The 17,627-nt window shown below is 46.4% G+C and overlaps 1 protein-coding gene across 1 annotated transcript in view; it reads left to right on the top strand.

The window, feature by feature from the left end:
* The first annotated feature begins 2,892 nt into the window (after positions 1-2,892).
* PRKCE (protein kinase C epsilon) overlaps positions 2,893-17,627 on the top strand; it is a 510,344-nt gene continuing 495,609 nt past the window's right edge. Inside the window, exons 1-2 of the mRNA XM_027113214.1 lie at positions 2,893-3,600; positions 3,805-4,348. Of these exons, the coding sequence (XP_026969015.1) occupies positions 4,001-4,348 (348 nt within the window). The 5' untranslated portion in view covers positions 2,893-3,600; positions 3,805-4,000. The remainder of the gene's footprint in view (positions 3,601-3,804; positions 4,349-17,627) is intronic.

Here is a 17,627-nt window from a genome sequence, read left to right as displayed (position 1 = left end):
GTTTTACTGAATGTCTATACCTGTGGCTGTCCTGTCTTTCAAGACTATACAGGGGCCAAGAGAAGGATGAAGTAGGCAGTAATTATTGACTGGAATTGTACATTGTAAAACTTCTGCCCTGCAAGGGCTTGTTTTTCTTTTCACATGAAATCTGGAGCAGAGGGTCATTTTAGACCCACTGCCCCTACTCCTCAGGTAAATTTAAGGGTTTCCCCCTAAAGAGGTTCACGTCTGGCATCTCCATGGTGCCCCTGGAGGATACATATTTTCATTCAGCCAAGTTTGAGAGGAGGATGGTGAGAGATTTATTTAGAAATAAGGATGTAATAAGGGCAGGAAATTAGCAATGTTTGTATGTAGACAGCCAGCATTCTCCCTTTTTATTTAAATACTCTTCCAACACAAAACAGAAAGTTTGTTTGGCCAAGTTTTTTAGTTACCCCACTTTCCTCCACCCCCAGACAGAAAGACTTGTAATTGAAAGGAAAGGTCACCCTGGGATCGGCTGCATCTGAGGACTGCAGGCTGATTTATTCACACGGTGTAACAAACATTCTGCTAAGAGGCGGATGCTGCCTTCCTGTAACCTTACCCAGGTCCAAGGATATGGGATTAGCAACTTGTAGCTTATTGGTTTTAACAACGCCTGGTCACTGGGATGGCAACAGACCCTATTTAATATCATTGGGGTTCTTGCCTGGGGAGGTGGGGGGAATCTAATATCATGCCAAAAGTTCAAGTTTAGTGTGTCTTTAATTCTAAACGTATTTCCTGTTGAACACATAGAAGAGGAGGGATTTTGACCAATGTCCTTCAATCCCTGTACTTCTCTGTTTGCAGGTAAGATAGGACTCACCCAGAGAAAGAGTAGAGAGAAGGTGTGAAACACTCAAGAATCCCTAACTTCACGAAATCTGTGCCTTTCTCCACCGCCCCAAAGGGCTGGGGCTGGTGTGGGGCAGGTGAAGCCCTCATCTCGGGCACAAAATTTCAGGGGTGCCAATAAACTCAGTAATACAAAGACTATTTTAATGCAATATTTTAAATTATTCAAAATTTGGATATTATGTTCACCCTGGAATTCTACATTCGTTTTGATTTTTTTTAAAAAAATATTGCATTAAAATATTATTTGTCTTGATGGCCGAGTTTGTTGGTAGGCCTTCAATTTTGCCTCTTTGTCAGGCATCGTAGTCATCTCTCTCTAGCTCTTGCTCTGCTCCCAAATGCATTTTTAAAACATAAGCCCTATTTGCCATTCTCGCCCATCACATGCCCCATGAAGGGGGAAACATGTTTAGTAAGAACAGAATGATGGCAGTAAGAAACAAGGTGGAAAAAGTTCTGATGATCAAAGAAATAAAGTTAAACAGCAACGAGATATCCCATCTGTGCTTTGTCAAACGGGCAGATTTTAAAATATGCCTCCAGTTGGTGGGAGTGGCTCTGGAAGGCACAACTTTTATATCTCGACATTTTACATGTGAGCGGTCTCAATTGTCCTTAAGACTGCTTGGTAGCTCTCTCTCTACCCCGCTGCTCCATCCAACAGGGCGGGCTTCGAGAAATTACTTCTAAGTTCAGGAGAGCGCGGTGGCTGCAGGCCTTCGGAGAGGATCTGCCTGGGGCTTTTCGGATCATTTTTGCGACCTGCGTGCTGCACTTGGTATCCTGTTGTTCCAGGGGCCGGCCTTCTTCTTCGCCTTTAAGCCTTTTTAAGCCTTTAAGCCACAATGATAACCTTTTTTCCACTGAGAAAAAGTGATCGAGAGGTGGGTTTCAAATTTTGGCCGACACTAACCAGACTCGAGAGATAAACACTCAGCTTACCACGATTCCTACAAACTCCCTGACTTGACTTGGCACACGGGGCAGGGCCGAGGTTTTCTTTTTCCGTTTGCACAACCCCCCGGCTCGCAGGTTGCGGAGATGACCTCTTCCCAGCGCTGTCCTTCTGCTGTTCCAGCCAGGGCCGCCACCGGGACCTCCGCGCTCTCCGCCCCGGCCTCCCAGGTTCGTGTCCCCAGGCGCGAGGCCGTCCCTCGCCGGGCCGCCTTCCCAGTCCTCGGCTCCCCGCGGAGGAAATTCTTCCCCAGCAGCCCAGGGCTCGCCTCACGTGATCAGCAGCCGCCGCGGCTTTCAGCGAGAGTTTAAAGGTTACGGAGGAAATTAGCACGGACACAGACCCTCGCCCCTCGGAGGACGCACCCCGTTTACGCGCATCTGGGACGGCCGCTGTCAGCGCGCTGATCAGAGCCCAGAAGGGCACAGACAAGGTCCAGAGTAAATATGAAGTCACTTCGTAAAATATAAACAAACACACAAACCGAGCCAGGGTGCTACTAAGCTTTCACTTGTCAACAAGTTTCTCGCAGCCCGATAAGTCTGGGACAGACCCCCAAAGGGAGAATGCCCCCAAAGAAAGGGAAGAGAGAATAAATGTTTTAAAACTCATACGGAGCCTTGCACGCCCCTCCCTTTCCCCCTTCCCCCACCACCGCGGAGCAGAGCGTCTCCGGACAGAATGACAGACAGACCGACCAATACTCCGCAGGCTGCCCTTGCCAGCCACGGTCCGAGGAGGGGTGGGGCCGGGGGAGGGTCCCGAGTCCTCTCCGGCTGCGCGACCCCTGCCACTTCTCCACCCTCGGCTCTAAAAGACAGTGTTGGCCACAGAGCCTGGAGAGATGCGCGGCCCGCTCGTCTCCCGGCGGAGACCACAGACCAGGTATCGACAGCCGGCGGGCTCGCACCCCAGCCCCCAAGGCCGCCACTCTCCGGGGTCCCGCGCGGGGTCCCGGTCTGGCTCCTCCGCCCGCCGCCGCGACCCCGGCAGGCTCGCCCGCTCTCGGTCGTCCTCTCCTCGGCTCACTTTTCCCGTACTGCTCCCCCAACCGGCAAAACTTTCTATTTCCCCAAACACAGGAGCGCGCCCGCGCGCGTGCACACACACACACAGACACACACACACAGACACACATACACACACACACTGACGTCTTTTGCGCATTTCCTGCATTAGAGGGAGGGAGACTCGCTCGCACACCGACGGAGGGAGAAGAGACCGAGGGGGAGAGCGGGCGGGCGGGCGGCGAGCGAGCGGCAGCCGAGAGCTGGGACGCGGGGAGCGCGGCAGGCGGGCGCCGGCGCCCGGGAGGTGGGGCCGCGCGGAGTCGCAGTCCCGTCCCCGCCGCCGCGCTGCGCACCGCCCGCTGCCGGCCTGCGCCCCGAGCCTTAGCGGCGGCCACCCCGACTCCCGACCCCGCGCGGATGTGAGATTCCCGACTCCTGGCGCTTCCCGATCGCCGACTGAGGCGCGGCGCGGCTTCGCCCAGGAGGAGGCGGCCGGGCTGGCCGTGTGGCTTGTGGATTTTTAAAAATTTGGCTCCGAGGAGGACCATTTCCTCTCGACATGCATCCCTCCGGATAGACTGCACATCCCTTGGTCCATCCCCCCGCCCCGCGCGGTCAGAGGCAGGCGCTGGGTGTGCGAAGAGGATCCGGGTTGAAATCTGCGCCCCCGGTTCTCGTCCCCGCCCCGTCTCACCGCCCCCTCCCCCTCCCGGAGTCGAAATTTCCCGGGGATTATGTTTCGGAAAGGTAGGTAAGCGCCGGGCGCGGAGCCCGCTTCCCCGCAGCCCGGACCCAGTGAGGCGGCGAGGCGACGACACAGCCCCCGCGGCTTGCAGCGGAGCCAGCACCTCATCTCCTCTTCTGGAGGTGCTGCTGTTGGGGCGGGGGGGGAGAGACTTGCTCCAAACACGGACGTCCCCCAGCTCTCCCCCCCTCCCTGTTTTCCGTTAGGAACCCGGCGAGGAAATACATGCACTGGCTGAGAATCGCCCGCGCCAGGGCGCAACGCTACAAGGTGTAGGGAGAGTGTGCGGTGGGGCGAGAGGGGACCCAGGAGTCCCCGTGCTCGGAGCGCCGCGGCGTCGGTTCTTCGTTCCTGCCCTCGGGGCGGACGGAGTGACCCCGGCCCCCACTCCCCGCCCCGACCATGGTAGTGTTCAATGGCCTTCTTAAGATCAAAATCTGCGAGGCCGTGAGCTTGAAGCCCACAGCCTGGTCGCTGCGCCATGCGGTGGGACCCCGGCCGCAGACTTTCCTTCTCGACCCCTACATCGCCCTCAACGTGGACGATTCGCGTATCGGCCAAACGGCCACCAAGCAGAAGACCAACAGCCCGGCCTGGCACGACGAGTTCGTCACCGATGTGTGTAACGGGCGCAAGATCGAGCTGGCTGTCTTCCATGATGCCCCCATCGGCTACGACGACTTCGTGGCCAACTGCACCATCCAGTTTGAGGAGCTGCTGCAGAACGGGAGCCGCCACTTCGAGGACTGGGTGAGTTGGGCGCCTCCTGGTCCAGGAGCGCGGCTCTGGGGTTCCGGGGGAAGACTCTTGGCCTTGGCTTTGGTCGTGGGGCGCAGGGTCTTAGTGCCATCTGAGGTGTGTGTGTGTATGTCTCAATTACTTTGGGGAAGCACAGTCCACTTCGTAGTTGGGAAGAAGTAGGCATTGGGGCAAGGAAGAAGAGACTTGGAAAGAGGGTACGGCCCTCTGCCCCTTCCAGACAGCGGGTGCTACAGGGAGCTCGCAAGCTGGGAGCCCCGAGCCGCCGGTGCTGAAGGTTGGCGGAGAACCCGGCGCCTTCTGCAGGCGCGCGGTGGGCTGGCTGTGTGTGATTGTGTGTGTGTGGGTTCCTCCGTCCTCGGAGAGGCACGTGGAGCCCTAGACTGAAGGCTTCTTGCACGTCCTGGCTTTGTCCTGCGTAGCACTGAGGAGCTGTTTTATCTTTCCCTCCGGGAGGAAGCTAGCTCGTTTCTATTCTCTTGCCTGGCGGTTAGCTCATCTGCTGACATACGGGGAGAAAAATGTCTTCTCCTCTAGTCCCCTCCAGGGTCCCAGAAACATCGGCCGAGCTGGTTTTGCCCGATGCATTGCCTATCCATCCAGAACGAGTGTTGTATTCTACAAATGGTTCTGCTAGTGAGTAATTGGAAGTCAGTGCTTTGAATCCGACTTCAAGTTATGTCGTTTCCCTGTTTTGATTTTCAAGACACTGTGCAATGAGATACTAAGTATGAGACTGAGTTAATTGATGACATTGTCAAAATATTAGGGACTTGGAAACAGGCCTTGTGCACCTACTATAAGCCAAATGCATTAAACCTTGGCATTCAGAGAAGCAGGGAGAAGCAAGCTTGCTTTAGCTCTTTTTTAGGGGGAAGGTGTTCAATTAGGAAATGGATTTCTTTATTTTCAGATTTGTTACGTGTTTCCACCAAGAGCAGGTGTGGCTCTGGGTATATATGTTTTCAGGGTTTTTTGGTCTACCCCAAAAGAGAGATATCTGATCCTCATGGAGAGGTGTTTACTTATTGAAAATGAATAACTTCATGATTGTCCTATGGTCAGAGGTTGCACATGAATCACCTTGGCATATCGCCTTACATATATATACATATACGTACACCCGTATATATGCATATATAGATGTATATATATTTTAAGGATATGGAATTTTAGGGGAAAATAGGAAGAAGCCTCTTCCCTTTATGCTCACAGCTGTGATGTAGTCTGCCCGAAACCATGGTTACGGGGCTTACAGGGAAGCTCCAACAGACCACACCAAGTATAGCCCTAGGAGATTGTGGCTTACACTTTGGGAAGCAGGCAAACCTTTATGGAATCCCAAAGAACACAATGCTATTCCATTCCATTCCAGTTCACCAGTGGCCCTTGCCACTGCCTCCCTCGCACCACTGGCGTTCCCACTCATTCCCCATTTCCTCTCCACACTGGCCTCCAGTCCTTTCACTCATGAAAGCGGTGCATGTCTGAGGGGGAGCTGAAGGTATAACTAATTTCAAAGCCAAATCTTAACACCAAAAACCTGTGGTTTTCAAGTTGTTGTTGTTGTTGTTGTTGTTGTTGTTTTAGAACGTGAAGGGGAAGAAAAAGCTATGACTGTGGTAGTGAGGAGATGGGGCGTTTTGCCGTGTATTCAGATGAAGGAGTTGGACAGTGAGGCAGAGAGCAGGTAGGGTGAACAGCAGGTCTGCTTTTATCCATATGCAGATGCTGGTTGGAGGGAAAGGTGTCTGAGTGTCTCTGATGATGCTTTGCTGGGGCCCACCCAAATCTTGGGCACATTGGGGCACCATCCCCACTTTGGAGCATGTCCAGTGAAGTGTGCATTGGGCACTAGTCTTGTTTGGCTATCATTCTCTAAGGTACTCAAATTCACGTGGAACTTGGCCCTAGACCAGATCATCTAGTGCACAGGCAAGTTTCACAGACAAGGACGTTGAGTCCCAGAGCAGCTAAGTGGGTACCTGAGGTCATGTGACAAGCAAAGGGGGCAGAGTTGGAAGGAGGGACCACACCTCCTATTGCTCACGGCTGGCCCAGTGGAGAACTGACCCCTCTGGCCTCCCAGTCTAATTCTCCTTGCAGAGTCATGTGCTGTGGTCCCTGATGTTTTTATTGTACCTGATAATTTAAACTGCTTTCAAAATCAGTGTTTCTTTTGCCTTATAGCAAGTATGTATTAGATATGACAGGTATTGGATAGATTCAAAAACTTGAGATACGGAAAGGCCAAAGTCACAGGATGAATCAAGTAGTGGAGCTTGTTCTGTTTGCCCATTTGTGGTTGTTTCCACGAGGGTTCTTTGGCCATTCTGGTTCTTCCAGACTGAGGGTGAGGATGCAGCAGCAGGGGTGACTGGCCCTTGGAAACAGACAAGCTGCCACTGGAATGGCTGAGGTCACCTTTCCCATCCCTGTCAGCCAGGGGACACCCACAGAATCACACCTTTGGGTAGAATTTCCTAGGCTCTGGCTTCTGTGCTCTTCACCTGACAGTGATGGAGAGATGTGGCTGAGAAATCTGGCCTGGAGTAAGGAGATGCAGAGGGCCTGCAACAGCCACTTCTCTCAGTGCTGTGGAACATTTCATTCAGCTACATGATGAGTTCCCACGTAGTCACTGAGTTCCTGTTTTGTGCTCGGATCCAACCAGGGACGTTTAGCTCTCTGGGTAATCCAGGAGTAAAAGAGACCATGGGTTACTCTCAGGAGGCTCGGTTTCACTAGGGAAATGACACTGCATAGATCCATATAGACACTTAAGTAGCGATTATGTTATAAATGAGTGGTACCTTAAGTATGTTACAGGAATTCCAAAAGGGAGTGTGCTGGGGTGGCTGGAAGAATCTGGAGGTTCCTGGAAGGAGGCATGAACTGGGTGTGAAATGATGGGTAACATTTAAAGAGACATTTATAAGAGGAGATAGTGTTCCATGGGCACGGACATTCTGGAATAAAGGCAGAGAATGCCTGTGGTCAGAGACACATGGCTGGAACGGATGGTGCCTGTCAGAAAGGACAAAGGCAAGTTTGAGGTTTCCCAAATTTAAGACCTTTATCTGAGTACTGCCTGTACTATGACATATTTATTTAATATTTTTAAACATTGATGCTTTTATTTCCCACTGAAGTCCCAGTATTCATGAAATCACAGGTTTGGATACTGTAGTTACAATTTTTCTTCATTTATATTAACATAAACATTGGGCCTCTAAAAGAAAAAGAAAAGTTTATCTCAGATGCCTCTTAAAATCATTAGTGCTACGGGGGCCACCCTCTGGAAACACTGGAGCGGGAGAAAGTTTAGAAAATTGAGGTGGATTCTAGAATGTTTAAAACCAGGCTGAGATCATTATTCTCCAGACCATGAGAGATGTATCAGTTCTGATGACAAAAGGGATTGCTTTAAAGAAAGCTTATTACAGAGAGAGGGGAAGATTGCATTTGTACTTGAAGCAGAATCCCATTAAATACTATTGCCATAGCTTGTTTCCTACGAACTAGATAATGACGCTACTCAGACTTTGGTGTGCAGAAGAATCACTGGTTGAGGGGCTTAAAAATATAGGTTCTCCTGCCCCACCTTCAGAGCTTTTCATTCTGTAATTTAGGACGAGTGCTAGGGATACTCATTTTTAACAAGATGTCCTGGAGATTCTGACCAGACCATACCTTAAGAAACACTGAATTAGAATAGAAATTGTGGGCAGGAGAAGCCGCCAGATAATTAATGTACCAAGACTTTGTACATAGAAATGTCCTGAGATTTTTGAATGGACTTTTATCGTTCCTAAAGCAAGATTTATAAGCAGGATTGGGTAGACTAGAAGTATTGGGATTCCCGTGAGAACCAGAGGCTGAATGGATGCTGGCTGGAGCCGCGCTTGCATTTCAGGACAGATGATGGGGGAGCAGGGGGATGGCAGAGAGGGTGGGTGGAGCGTGCCGCTACAGCTGGCTAGTCCTGTCACACTCTGGAGTTTGCTCTTTGTCACCTCAGTAGTCTATATCCTTAGCCTCAGTTCTCTCCTGTTCTCCCCTTCCTGCCTCTGAAGATATCTTTGGTTGGTGTCACTCCCATGCTTCATCCTGTGGAAGAGGCACTCATAACAGTGCTAATGACAGAAAGTCATTGTCTGAGAGGTGGCATGGCAGAGCACCTAAGGGCAGAGCACTGGAGCCTGGCTGCTTGGACTTGAATCTCACCTCTACCACCAACTACTTTCGAGACCTTTAGGGAGTGATATAACCTGTGTTTCTGTTTCTTCCCTGTAAAAAGTGGGGATAGTACAAGTCCCTACCTGTAATGAAACGGGCTTGTCATGGGGCTAGAAGGAACACATCAAGTGCATAAGCCAATGCCTGGCCCTCAGTCAGGGCTCTGTGAATGTTTAACAGCTATAGCTGTCATTGTTATGTCCCCCTAAACCTACCAGGGGGCTGGCCCTAGAGAAGGTTCTTTCCTGAGTTGATTATTATACAGGACCTAAGGAAGCCAGTTTTTCTTAGCCTCCAAAATGTTTTTCATTCGGAGAGTCTCATTTGGCAAGGAATGGGACTCTAGTGTTTCTGTTTCATTTTTCCAAAGTAGCGCATTGACAGGGCTTCTTAAAATTATCCCACCCTGCTGACCCTGGGGGATAGGCCGATGCCCCTTTTGGAGAGGTTAGGCTTGGGGGGGCTGGCGATGCCCCTGGGCCCCAAAGCCCTTGGGGAGAGTCTTACAATGCCAAAGCCAAACAGAGGGGCCTAGTGGTTCAGATGGTGGTGCCCTGGGCAGAGCCTGAGGACACGTGTTCCAGTGAAACTACCCTAGCTGAGTCTGCTCTGCTGGTGGCCTGAGCACGTGTTGATATATGCTGCCTAAAGGCCCATCTCCTCTGTCTTCAGGACTCTTGTAAGGCAATCTTTCGGAGGATTTCTGAAAACTTCTATTATCATTTAAATAGAGTGAGGTGGGATGGTCTGGAAAGGGGCACCGAAGCCCTGGGAAGGGTCCACACCCACTTTGTGGGCACCTATGCCTTGAATTCATCCCCCAGCACCTGAGGTTCCAGATCTCTCCCTGCTCTACTTCCTACCGACTCATATAATACTTAACCATCTAATTAAATATTGCTCCCCACGGTACCTAATTACTTATTTAATCACTAAGAGTGATTCTTGATCCAGTGCTATCATGGAGAGCTGCTTGACTTTGGGTGCCCGAAGTTAAAGGGCCTCGAGCCTCATGGGCTGTCAGGCCTTGTCTGTCTGTCCTGTTCCTCTTTCTCTGTCTTTGACCAGCAGCAGATCTAGTGAATATTTAAGACCATCAGCTCCCTAGCTCCTCAGTGGGCCCCTCGCCCTGAATCTGTGAGCTCTAACTGCAGGATGCCCGGACCAGTCACTAGCTGTGTGTCTTTGGGTACGTGACTTAGGCTCTTCAAGTCTGTTTCTTTGTTTGTAAAATGGGAATATAATAGTTCTTACCTCTTAGGGTTGCTGTGAGAAATAAGGGAATCTATGTAAAGTTCTTAGCAAGGGGCCAGGCTACAGTACATTCTAACAATTTTTATTAATAATTGAAGGGTTATGTGCGTCTATTCATAGTTTTAGAATCTTAAATCAGAACATATTGTCTGGTGAAAGATATTTTTCTCTTTGATTTGTGAATGTATTTATATGAGAAGTCTCACATTGTCTAAAAATAAAGTTGATTTAGTTACCCTTAACAATTGCCTTTTTGGAAATATTAGAATTACTTGAAATGAGGTTGTTTTGGAAAGTCTAGAACTGTGACCTCTGGAGTCAAAGGTTAATTATTTATTGAAGCATATGAGTAATTGGAAATAAGAATATTTGGGAGCTGCTCTTTTGGTTTTGCTGTAGCAATTTCATCTAGTTTCATGGGTTTAAATACATTCTCAGTGCTGTTGACTCTAAATTCCTAATTCCAGCCCATACCTGCTCTTGAGACTCACAACTCATATATGCGACTGCCTTCTTGTCATGGCCATATGATGGTATAAAGGGCATCTCAAACTCAATTATGTCCCAACCTGATGTCCCCCCTCCCCAGTTTAAGCCTCTCGTAGTTTTCCCCATCTCAAGAAACAGCAACTCCATCCTTCCAATTGCCCAGGCCATTCTTGACGCCTCTCATTCTCATGCACCCTGCCCCGTATGCAGTCCCTCAAGCAACATCTCTCGTCTCTGCCTTCAAAATATGTCCCACATCTGATTAGCTTTCCATACCTCTGCCGACGCCACTCTGGCCCAAGTCCAAGTCATCTCATGCCTGGATTATTTCAACAGCCTCCTAAGTGGTACCCCCTGCCCCAACTTCAACAGATCATGTCACTCTGCTCACAGACCTCTCAGGGTAAAAACCCTTATCACCATCTGTAAGGCCACCATGGTCAGGCCTCCTGTTATGACCTCTCTGACCCCATGGCCCAGTACTCCTCACCGTTCAGTCCTCTCCCAGTCACATTGACCCACTTGACACCCTTACACTTACTCACTATGTTCCTGCCTCAGTCTTTGCACCTGCTATTCCATCTTTCTAGAATATTCCTTCCTCAGATACCCTCATGGTTCAAGTCTTTACTCAAATGTTACATTCTCAGTAAGGCCTTTTCTGACAATCCTGTCTAAAATTTTACTCTTCTCCTTGAAACTTTATATGCTCCTTTCCTGCTTTATTTTTGCTTTTTAGCTCTTATCTATCTTATATATTATATAGTTTTATTATTTGTCTTCATCTCTAGCACCAGAACAGAGGTTCAATAAATGTGGAGGTTTTTGTTCACTGCTCTATTCTTGGTACTCAGAACAATTCCTGGCACACCATTGCGTTAAAGAATGAATTTAGTCAAACAAAGGTGTATTCCCCTAGCACCCTCTGTGGTCTAGCACTGTGGTAGATACTGGGGGCTTGATAAAACAGAGTGGTGTATGGTATCATTCCTGCCTCTGAGGAGTAGGAAGTCTAGTTGGGAAGACCAGTAAGATAAGCAGTTGAGTGAATTCCTTAAACGATCTTTCTGTATGGTTGAAAGAAGTAAGGATAAGGCAGGAGAAGAGGATATTTTATTTTATAAAAATCTATGGGATCCTTAAAGATGGATCTTTTTGTGAGAGAATGCTGTATTGTTTCCATGAGGCAATTTGCACCAAGCTGAAGCATCTCTATCAAGTCTGAGGTTTCTTTATTTTTTATTTTTTTCCAGCCTACTGAGATATAATTGACAAAAATTATATACATTTAGGGTGTACAGTGTGATGATTTACTATACATATACATTGTAAAAAATTATATATGTATATATATATACACACAGACAGACATACATATATATATATATATATATATTCTTTTTCAGATTCTTTTCCATTACAGGTTATTATAAGATATTGAATATTATTTCCTGTGCTATACAGCAGGTCCTTGTCAAACCATTTTTAAGGGTGGAAGCTGTCACAAAAAAATAAAGGTTCCAAAAAGTATAGAGTTTCCTCAAAAAACTAAAAACAGAGTTACCATATGATCCAGCAATCCCACTCCTGGGCATATATCTGGACAAAACTATACTTCAAAAAGATACCTGCACCCCTATGCTCATAGCAGCACTGTTCACAATAGCCAAGACATGGAAACAACCTAAATGTCCATCGGCAGATGAATGGTTAAAGAAGATGTGGTGCATATACATAACGGAGTACTACAGCCATAAAAAGAGTGAAATAATGCCATTTGCAGCAACATGGATGGAACTAGAGATTATCATAGTAAGTGAAGTAAGTCAGACAGAGAAAGACAAATACCATGTGATATCACTTATATGTGGAATCTAAAATATGGCACAAAATAACTTATCTGTGAAACAGAAACAGACTCACAGACATAGAGAACAGACTTGTGGTTGTCAAGGGGGAGGGGAGATGGGAGAGGCATGGATTGGGAGTTTGGGATTAGTAGATACAAACTACTATATATAGAATGGATAAACAACAAGGTTCTACTATGTAGCACAGGGGACTATATTCAATATCCTGTGATAAACCATAATGGAAAAGAATATGAAAAAGAATGTATATATATGTATAACTGAGTCACTTTGCTGTACAGCAGAAATTAACACAACATTGTAAATCAACTATACTTCAATAAAATAAATTTAAAATAATAAAAAGTAAAGGCTACAAATGCTGTATAACCATTACGGAACAAAATGATTATCTGAGGTTTCTGAAGGAGGGAACTGTATACCCTGTGGGTGCTCAGGGCCCATGCAAGGTGCTGTGATAGGGGGAGAAGGAAAAGGCCCACTCGTCTTTCCTTCGCAGAGTTTAAAACTAAGTTTAAATTCTCATAAGGGCTTTAGATGCAACACCCTTTGTAATTGGCAGCAACAGGAAGTGAAATTTTACATTCCAGCACCTGAACTCACAGAGCTCGTTGAAGCACATGCAGACAAAGCTTCCAGGGGTTTCACTTAGTTGAAAAGAACTCTGGAGCAGGCCTGCAGTATTTAACATAAGTAAAAGCTACACTTGGCAAAACATTATATTTCTCTTCAAGTCCCTCCGGGTATATATGGGCTTGTTAAGTAATTACAATCTATTATAATGCTAATTAGCAGGCTGCACCTGTTTGAAATCTAATTTTCTGGCAGGAACCATGCAAAGTGGGCAAAACTCTGCACTGTGCTGGGAGAACGGGAAGGACAGGGACGGACTGTTGTCCTTGTACCTCGCCGACCTCTAAACGGAATGGAAACTCCGGACAGAATACGATTGAGCTCTGTAGTATCTATTGCCTGGGAAGAGGAGGGGCACAAGCCTGTCACCAGATCCAGGTTCAGGAATGAGGACCTCCCCCCCATCCCCTGTCCTGGTCCCCTCTACCTCACCTTGAAGTCTCAGAGAGTTAGTTTTGAAGCTAGTGAAAAGTCACTTTCATTTGCCAGCAAGGAATAAACTCATTGAGCTACTGACCCAGCTTCAGGATGTAATCAGGTTCAAGAAGGGTTTAGCGGGTGCATCTATGATTAATTATTGACGAAAAAATTGACTTGGAGTTTGCTTATGTCCTTCTTGAATAGATTTGTTTGTTTTTTTCAGACTAGAGCAACTCTTGGTGCCCATTGTCTTTCTGCAGCCAGATGTAAGCATCTTGTTTTCTTCTTTTAAAATAAATTCTGGGTTTATTTATATATTAGGAAAAAAAGACTTTTTTTTTTTACGTCAGTCACGGAGTCATAGAAAAGTTGAGAAGAGATACAGAGATTTCCCATACACCCCCTATGTATGCATGTGACCCCTCATTATCAGCGTCTCCCACCAGAGGTACATTTGTTACAACTGATGAACCTATACCATAATCAAAATCACCCACTGTCCATAGTTTACATTAGGGTTCGCTCTTGGTGTTGTACATTCTGTGTTTGTACAAATGTGTAATAACATATATCCATCATGATAGTATTATATGAAGCAGTTTCACTGCCCTAAAAATTCTCAGATATAAGCATCTTGTGAGCAGACGTGTCTTCAACGCCAGTCAGAGTATGAGCCACTCAGAAGGTGCATGTAACCTACTCACTCATCCGTGGGTTGAGTAAAAGGTTGGTTCTTTGGAGTCTGTCTTGTAGAATCTTAAATAAGCAGCACTCTTTCATCAGACGAACTTAGCTTCTGCCCCTCTTAGAAGTTCATCATCCAGTACAGTGCTGAAAAGAAGGATGGTGGAACCCACAAGAGATTCTAACCAGTCGACAAAGAGGAGTCTTCCTTCATTGTTCCAGCCATCCTTTCAGCCATTTAGTGAATATTCATTGAATACCTTATATGCCAGGCACCATGCTAGAAGCTGGTCCCCGATCTCATGGAGTGTATAGACTAGTAGGAGACACAATATTAATCAAGGAATAACACAAATGTCCTGGTATGCAAAATTACAGCTAAGAAGGAGAGCTCTTCACAAAACTTTCAGAGCCTGGGGACACCTAGACCTCACCTCTTCAGAGTTGGATTGGCTAATACCTTCTTCTTTCCCTGAAAAATTTGTTGAATGGTGAGTCAGGTGACTTCTATTACCAAGTGGCATTGGACCTTAAACTCCACGTCTGTGAAAGCAGGAGTTTGCACAGTCTAGAGACTTAGCAAGGCCTGTGTGAACAACGATCCTGACTTGGCTGTCTGCATTTGGGGCCTTGACTGTGCTCAACCTAGCACTTGATAGTATTTTATCTTTATTGGTCTCCATGTAGCTAAGTCTTGTCTCCCCTGAGAAAATTCCAGCTTCTGCCTTTTCCCCTCCTTATCTTTCTTCGTTGTTGTGATCAAAATCACAAAGTTATTTTTGAAAGCTCACTTCTTCGCCTAGTGTTCAAGGCCCACAAAAATACTCTTATTTTTAAAATGGAGCCCTCTGTATCCTTGAGCCATTCAAAGGATATTCTAAAAACAAACAAACAAGCAAGCAGAATTTCTAGAATGCAGGGTCTGTGAATCCATCTCTCTACCTTCCAGACTGATGATTACCTAAAATGTTTGGGGCAGCTGATCGAATCATCAATCCGCCAGCAAGGATGGAGCATGTGATCGACCAGTATTTGCCAGCATATCTTTCAAATAGTTTCAGGTTGCTGTGATCAAAGAGTTTGGGAAATGTTACAGAGTCAAATACACATTAGTATATTAAAGACTCCAAGATGGCCTGTAGCAAAGGGACTTGTATAACTCTGCGTGGAACCACTTATTTCCAAAATTATTTTGTCATAGAATGCTCTTACTTGTTAAAAACTGTTAGCACCATAGAGCTAGTGTTTTGTGGACATATTTTGCAAAATATTATAATTAGAAAAAAGAAAGAATGGACTTCCTCAAGTGGGCCACTTGGGGATTCAAAACACCCTTTTATGAAAGTGAACTCGAGGAACTGTGGGAATTCACAGGAGGGGGGATTACTGTGGGTTCTGATAGTTGGCAGAGACTTCTTGGTAAGATTTGGAGCCAGTCCTTGTAGAAAATGGAATCTGAATAGACAGGGAAGGGAGCCTCTAAGTTGAAAGGAGACCATAAAGAATATTGGACTGGCAGTTTCTAGCATTTTGGGTTATGAGGGCAGTCAGGAAATCAGTGAGATTAAAGTAAGAATGCATTCCAAAAATAATTGCTTCAGTAACAAAACACACACAAAAAAACCCCAAGGAATAAGATATCCAATAAAAGGGAACAGTGAGTAGCATGGGGTATTCATTCATTAATCTATCCATCTGTCTAGCTGGCCAGCCAACTAGCCGGCCAGCCATTCAACAAATACATATTGAATAGTTTCTATGTTCTAGGAATTTTGCTCAGAGCACAGTGTTGAACAAAATCACTCGTGATATATTGAACTCTTTATTAGCAAGGAAAACTATCCTGAGGGCTAACATCAGTCTCTCATCCTGTATTTCCAGTTAATTTTCCTTTGTTTATTTCTTGATAGGCCTAATAGAGATGGAGAATAGCTTTGTAGCATCCTTCATGTAATTGAGTGGTGGCTTGTCCAAATTCATGAACATAAAAAAAATTGTGTGGGCTTTGGAGTCAGTCCATCCTGGGTTGAATTCTGGTTTATCAGTTTTGGCTGCATGATCTTGGGCAAATTATTTGACTTATATCTGTACCAGCCTCTTATCTATAAAGGGGAATAATAGCTGTCTTGTAGAGTTATTGTAATATTAGATGAGAAATGTGAAAGTGCCCAGCTTCTAGGAAGTTTTAAAAAAAATGGTAGTTAATTATTATTGGGAAATATCTGCAATTAATATTTCTTACTAGATACAGGTAAAATTGTGCTTTGAAGATTTTGTTCAGTAATTCCCAGCTAAGGAGTCTTAAGCAAAACCTTTTTCAGTCCCTACTTCCCTCCCTCCCTGAAATGAGCTAGCAACAGGAATTCAGGGTTTGCTAATTCCAAGTGTGCAGAACTAGAATCCCACACTTAGCTCTTCTTAGGTGACCCCTTGGGGTGGGAGGTACAGGGAACATAGATGACCTGCCCTTGGGCTCTCCTTTGGTCCTGATGGACAGACCTTCCCAACAAGTTGCTCCCTCTTGCCTTTTTAAAAAGCAGAGACAGTGTTGCATTTTGACCTGAACAACACCTGCATCAGTTTGTGAGCCTAATGTGGTAACTGAGGTTTGAGGGTTTTTTAACAGCCCAGTTTGCTGTGGTCCAGGTGTATGTCCCATTTCTCTGGGCCAAAGCATCTGACTTCATTTCCCTACTATGTGTGTCTTCTGTAAGCCCAGCCTCCAATGCAGTGCATGCCGGTCGCTCTGTTGTCCTAGCCGAAATGCTGGCGGCACCCAAAGCCACTCCATTTAGAGAGTAAGACTTTGCTTTTGACCCAGACACTGGAGTTGCTAAGGAGTACCAAGAGTTGAAGAATAGCCAGTCTTTTGAAAAGATTACTGTGTGCTCATAAGGAACTATACATTTACTGGTTAATTTTCTGTTAAGACCCTTGGTCTTTCAGCTCAGATTTCATTTTAGATAATTTATATTGAAATAACAAAAATAAGTGTGGCAGATAGCTCATCTGCCCTTCTTTATGGGTCAGTTCTCAGAAACTGCCTTTTCTTCTCTTCAGTCATAAAGTCCTTTTCTTCCTTCAAATCCTTCTTCAGACTTCACCCAGGAGCAGCAGGTCTGGTTCTTTTGTAGCTTTATGACTTTGTGAAGATTCACTTAACATCCTCAAACTTTGGTTTCCTAGTTTATAAAAAGCGTTAGTACTAGTTTTCATTTTAGAGAAGACTATCTCATTTGTTACAGGTGCCTGAGTACTAATTCAGGACGGCAGCTTTAGGACTGGTTTTCGTATCTTTATTAGTCTGGTTCTCCGGAATCCAGAGGATTTGTGCGAGAGTTGTACGGTAGCACTAAATCCCCTTTCTGGGTGCTCAGAACCAAGGATAGTCTCCACCCACCCCAGGAGCTTATAGGGTAGAGTCCAGCCCCATCATCCTGCCAGACATCCAGGGCCCTGCGTGGCTTGCCCCCTTCCCCGTTTAGCAGATCCCACATCTTCTGCGCTAGGAACCTCCTCCACGAGGGCTTGTTTCTGTCCTCTGCACCCAGTGTTTCCTTGTGCTCTGATTCCCCATGTCCATCTTCCTGGGATATTCTTGCCACCCAACCAAGTCTCATCCTTTTTGGGCCATGATTCGTAGAACTCTCCAGGCTACTGCTCTTTTGGCCTTTGGAATC

Source organism: Aethalodelphis obliquidens, unplaced genomic scaffold, assembly GCF_003676395.1.
Source record: "Aethalodelphis obliquidens isolate GAN/ISIS:26980383/991018 unplaced genomic scaffold, ASM367639v1 scaffold12, whole genome shotgun sequence".
NCBI classification, from domain to species: Eukaryota; Metazoa; Chordata; class Mammalia; order Artiodactyla; family Delphinidae; genus Aethalodelphis; species Aethalodelphis obliquidens.
The sequence above is the reverse complement of the archived record's forward strand: the minus strand, read 5'-3'. Positions and strand labels throughout refer to the sequence as shown.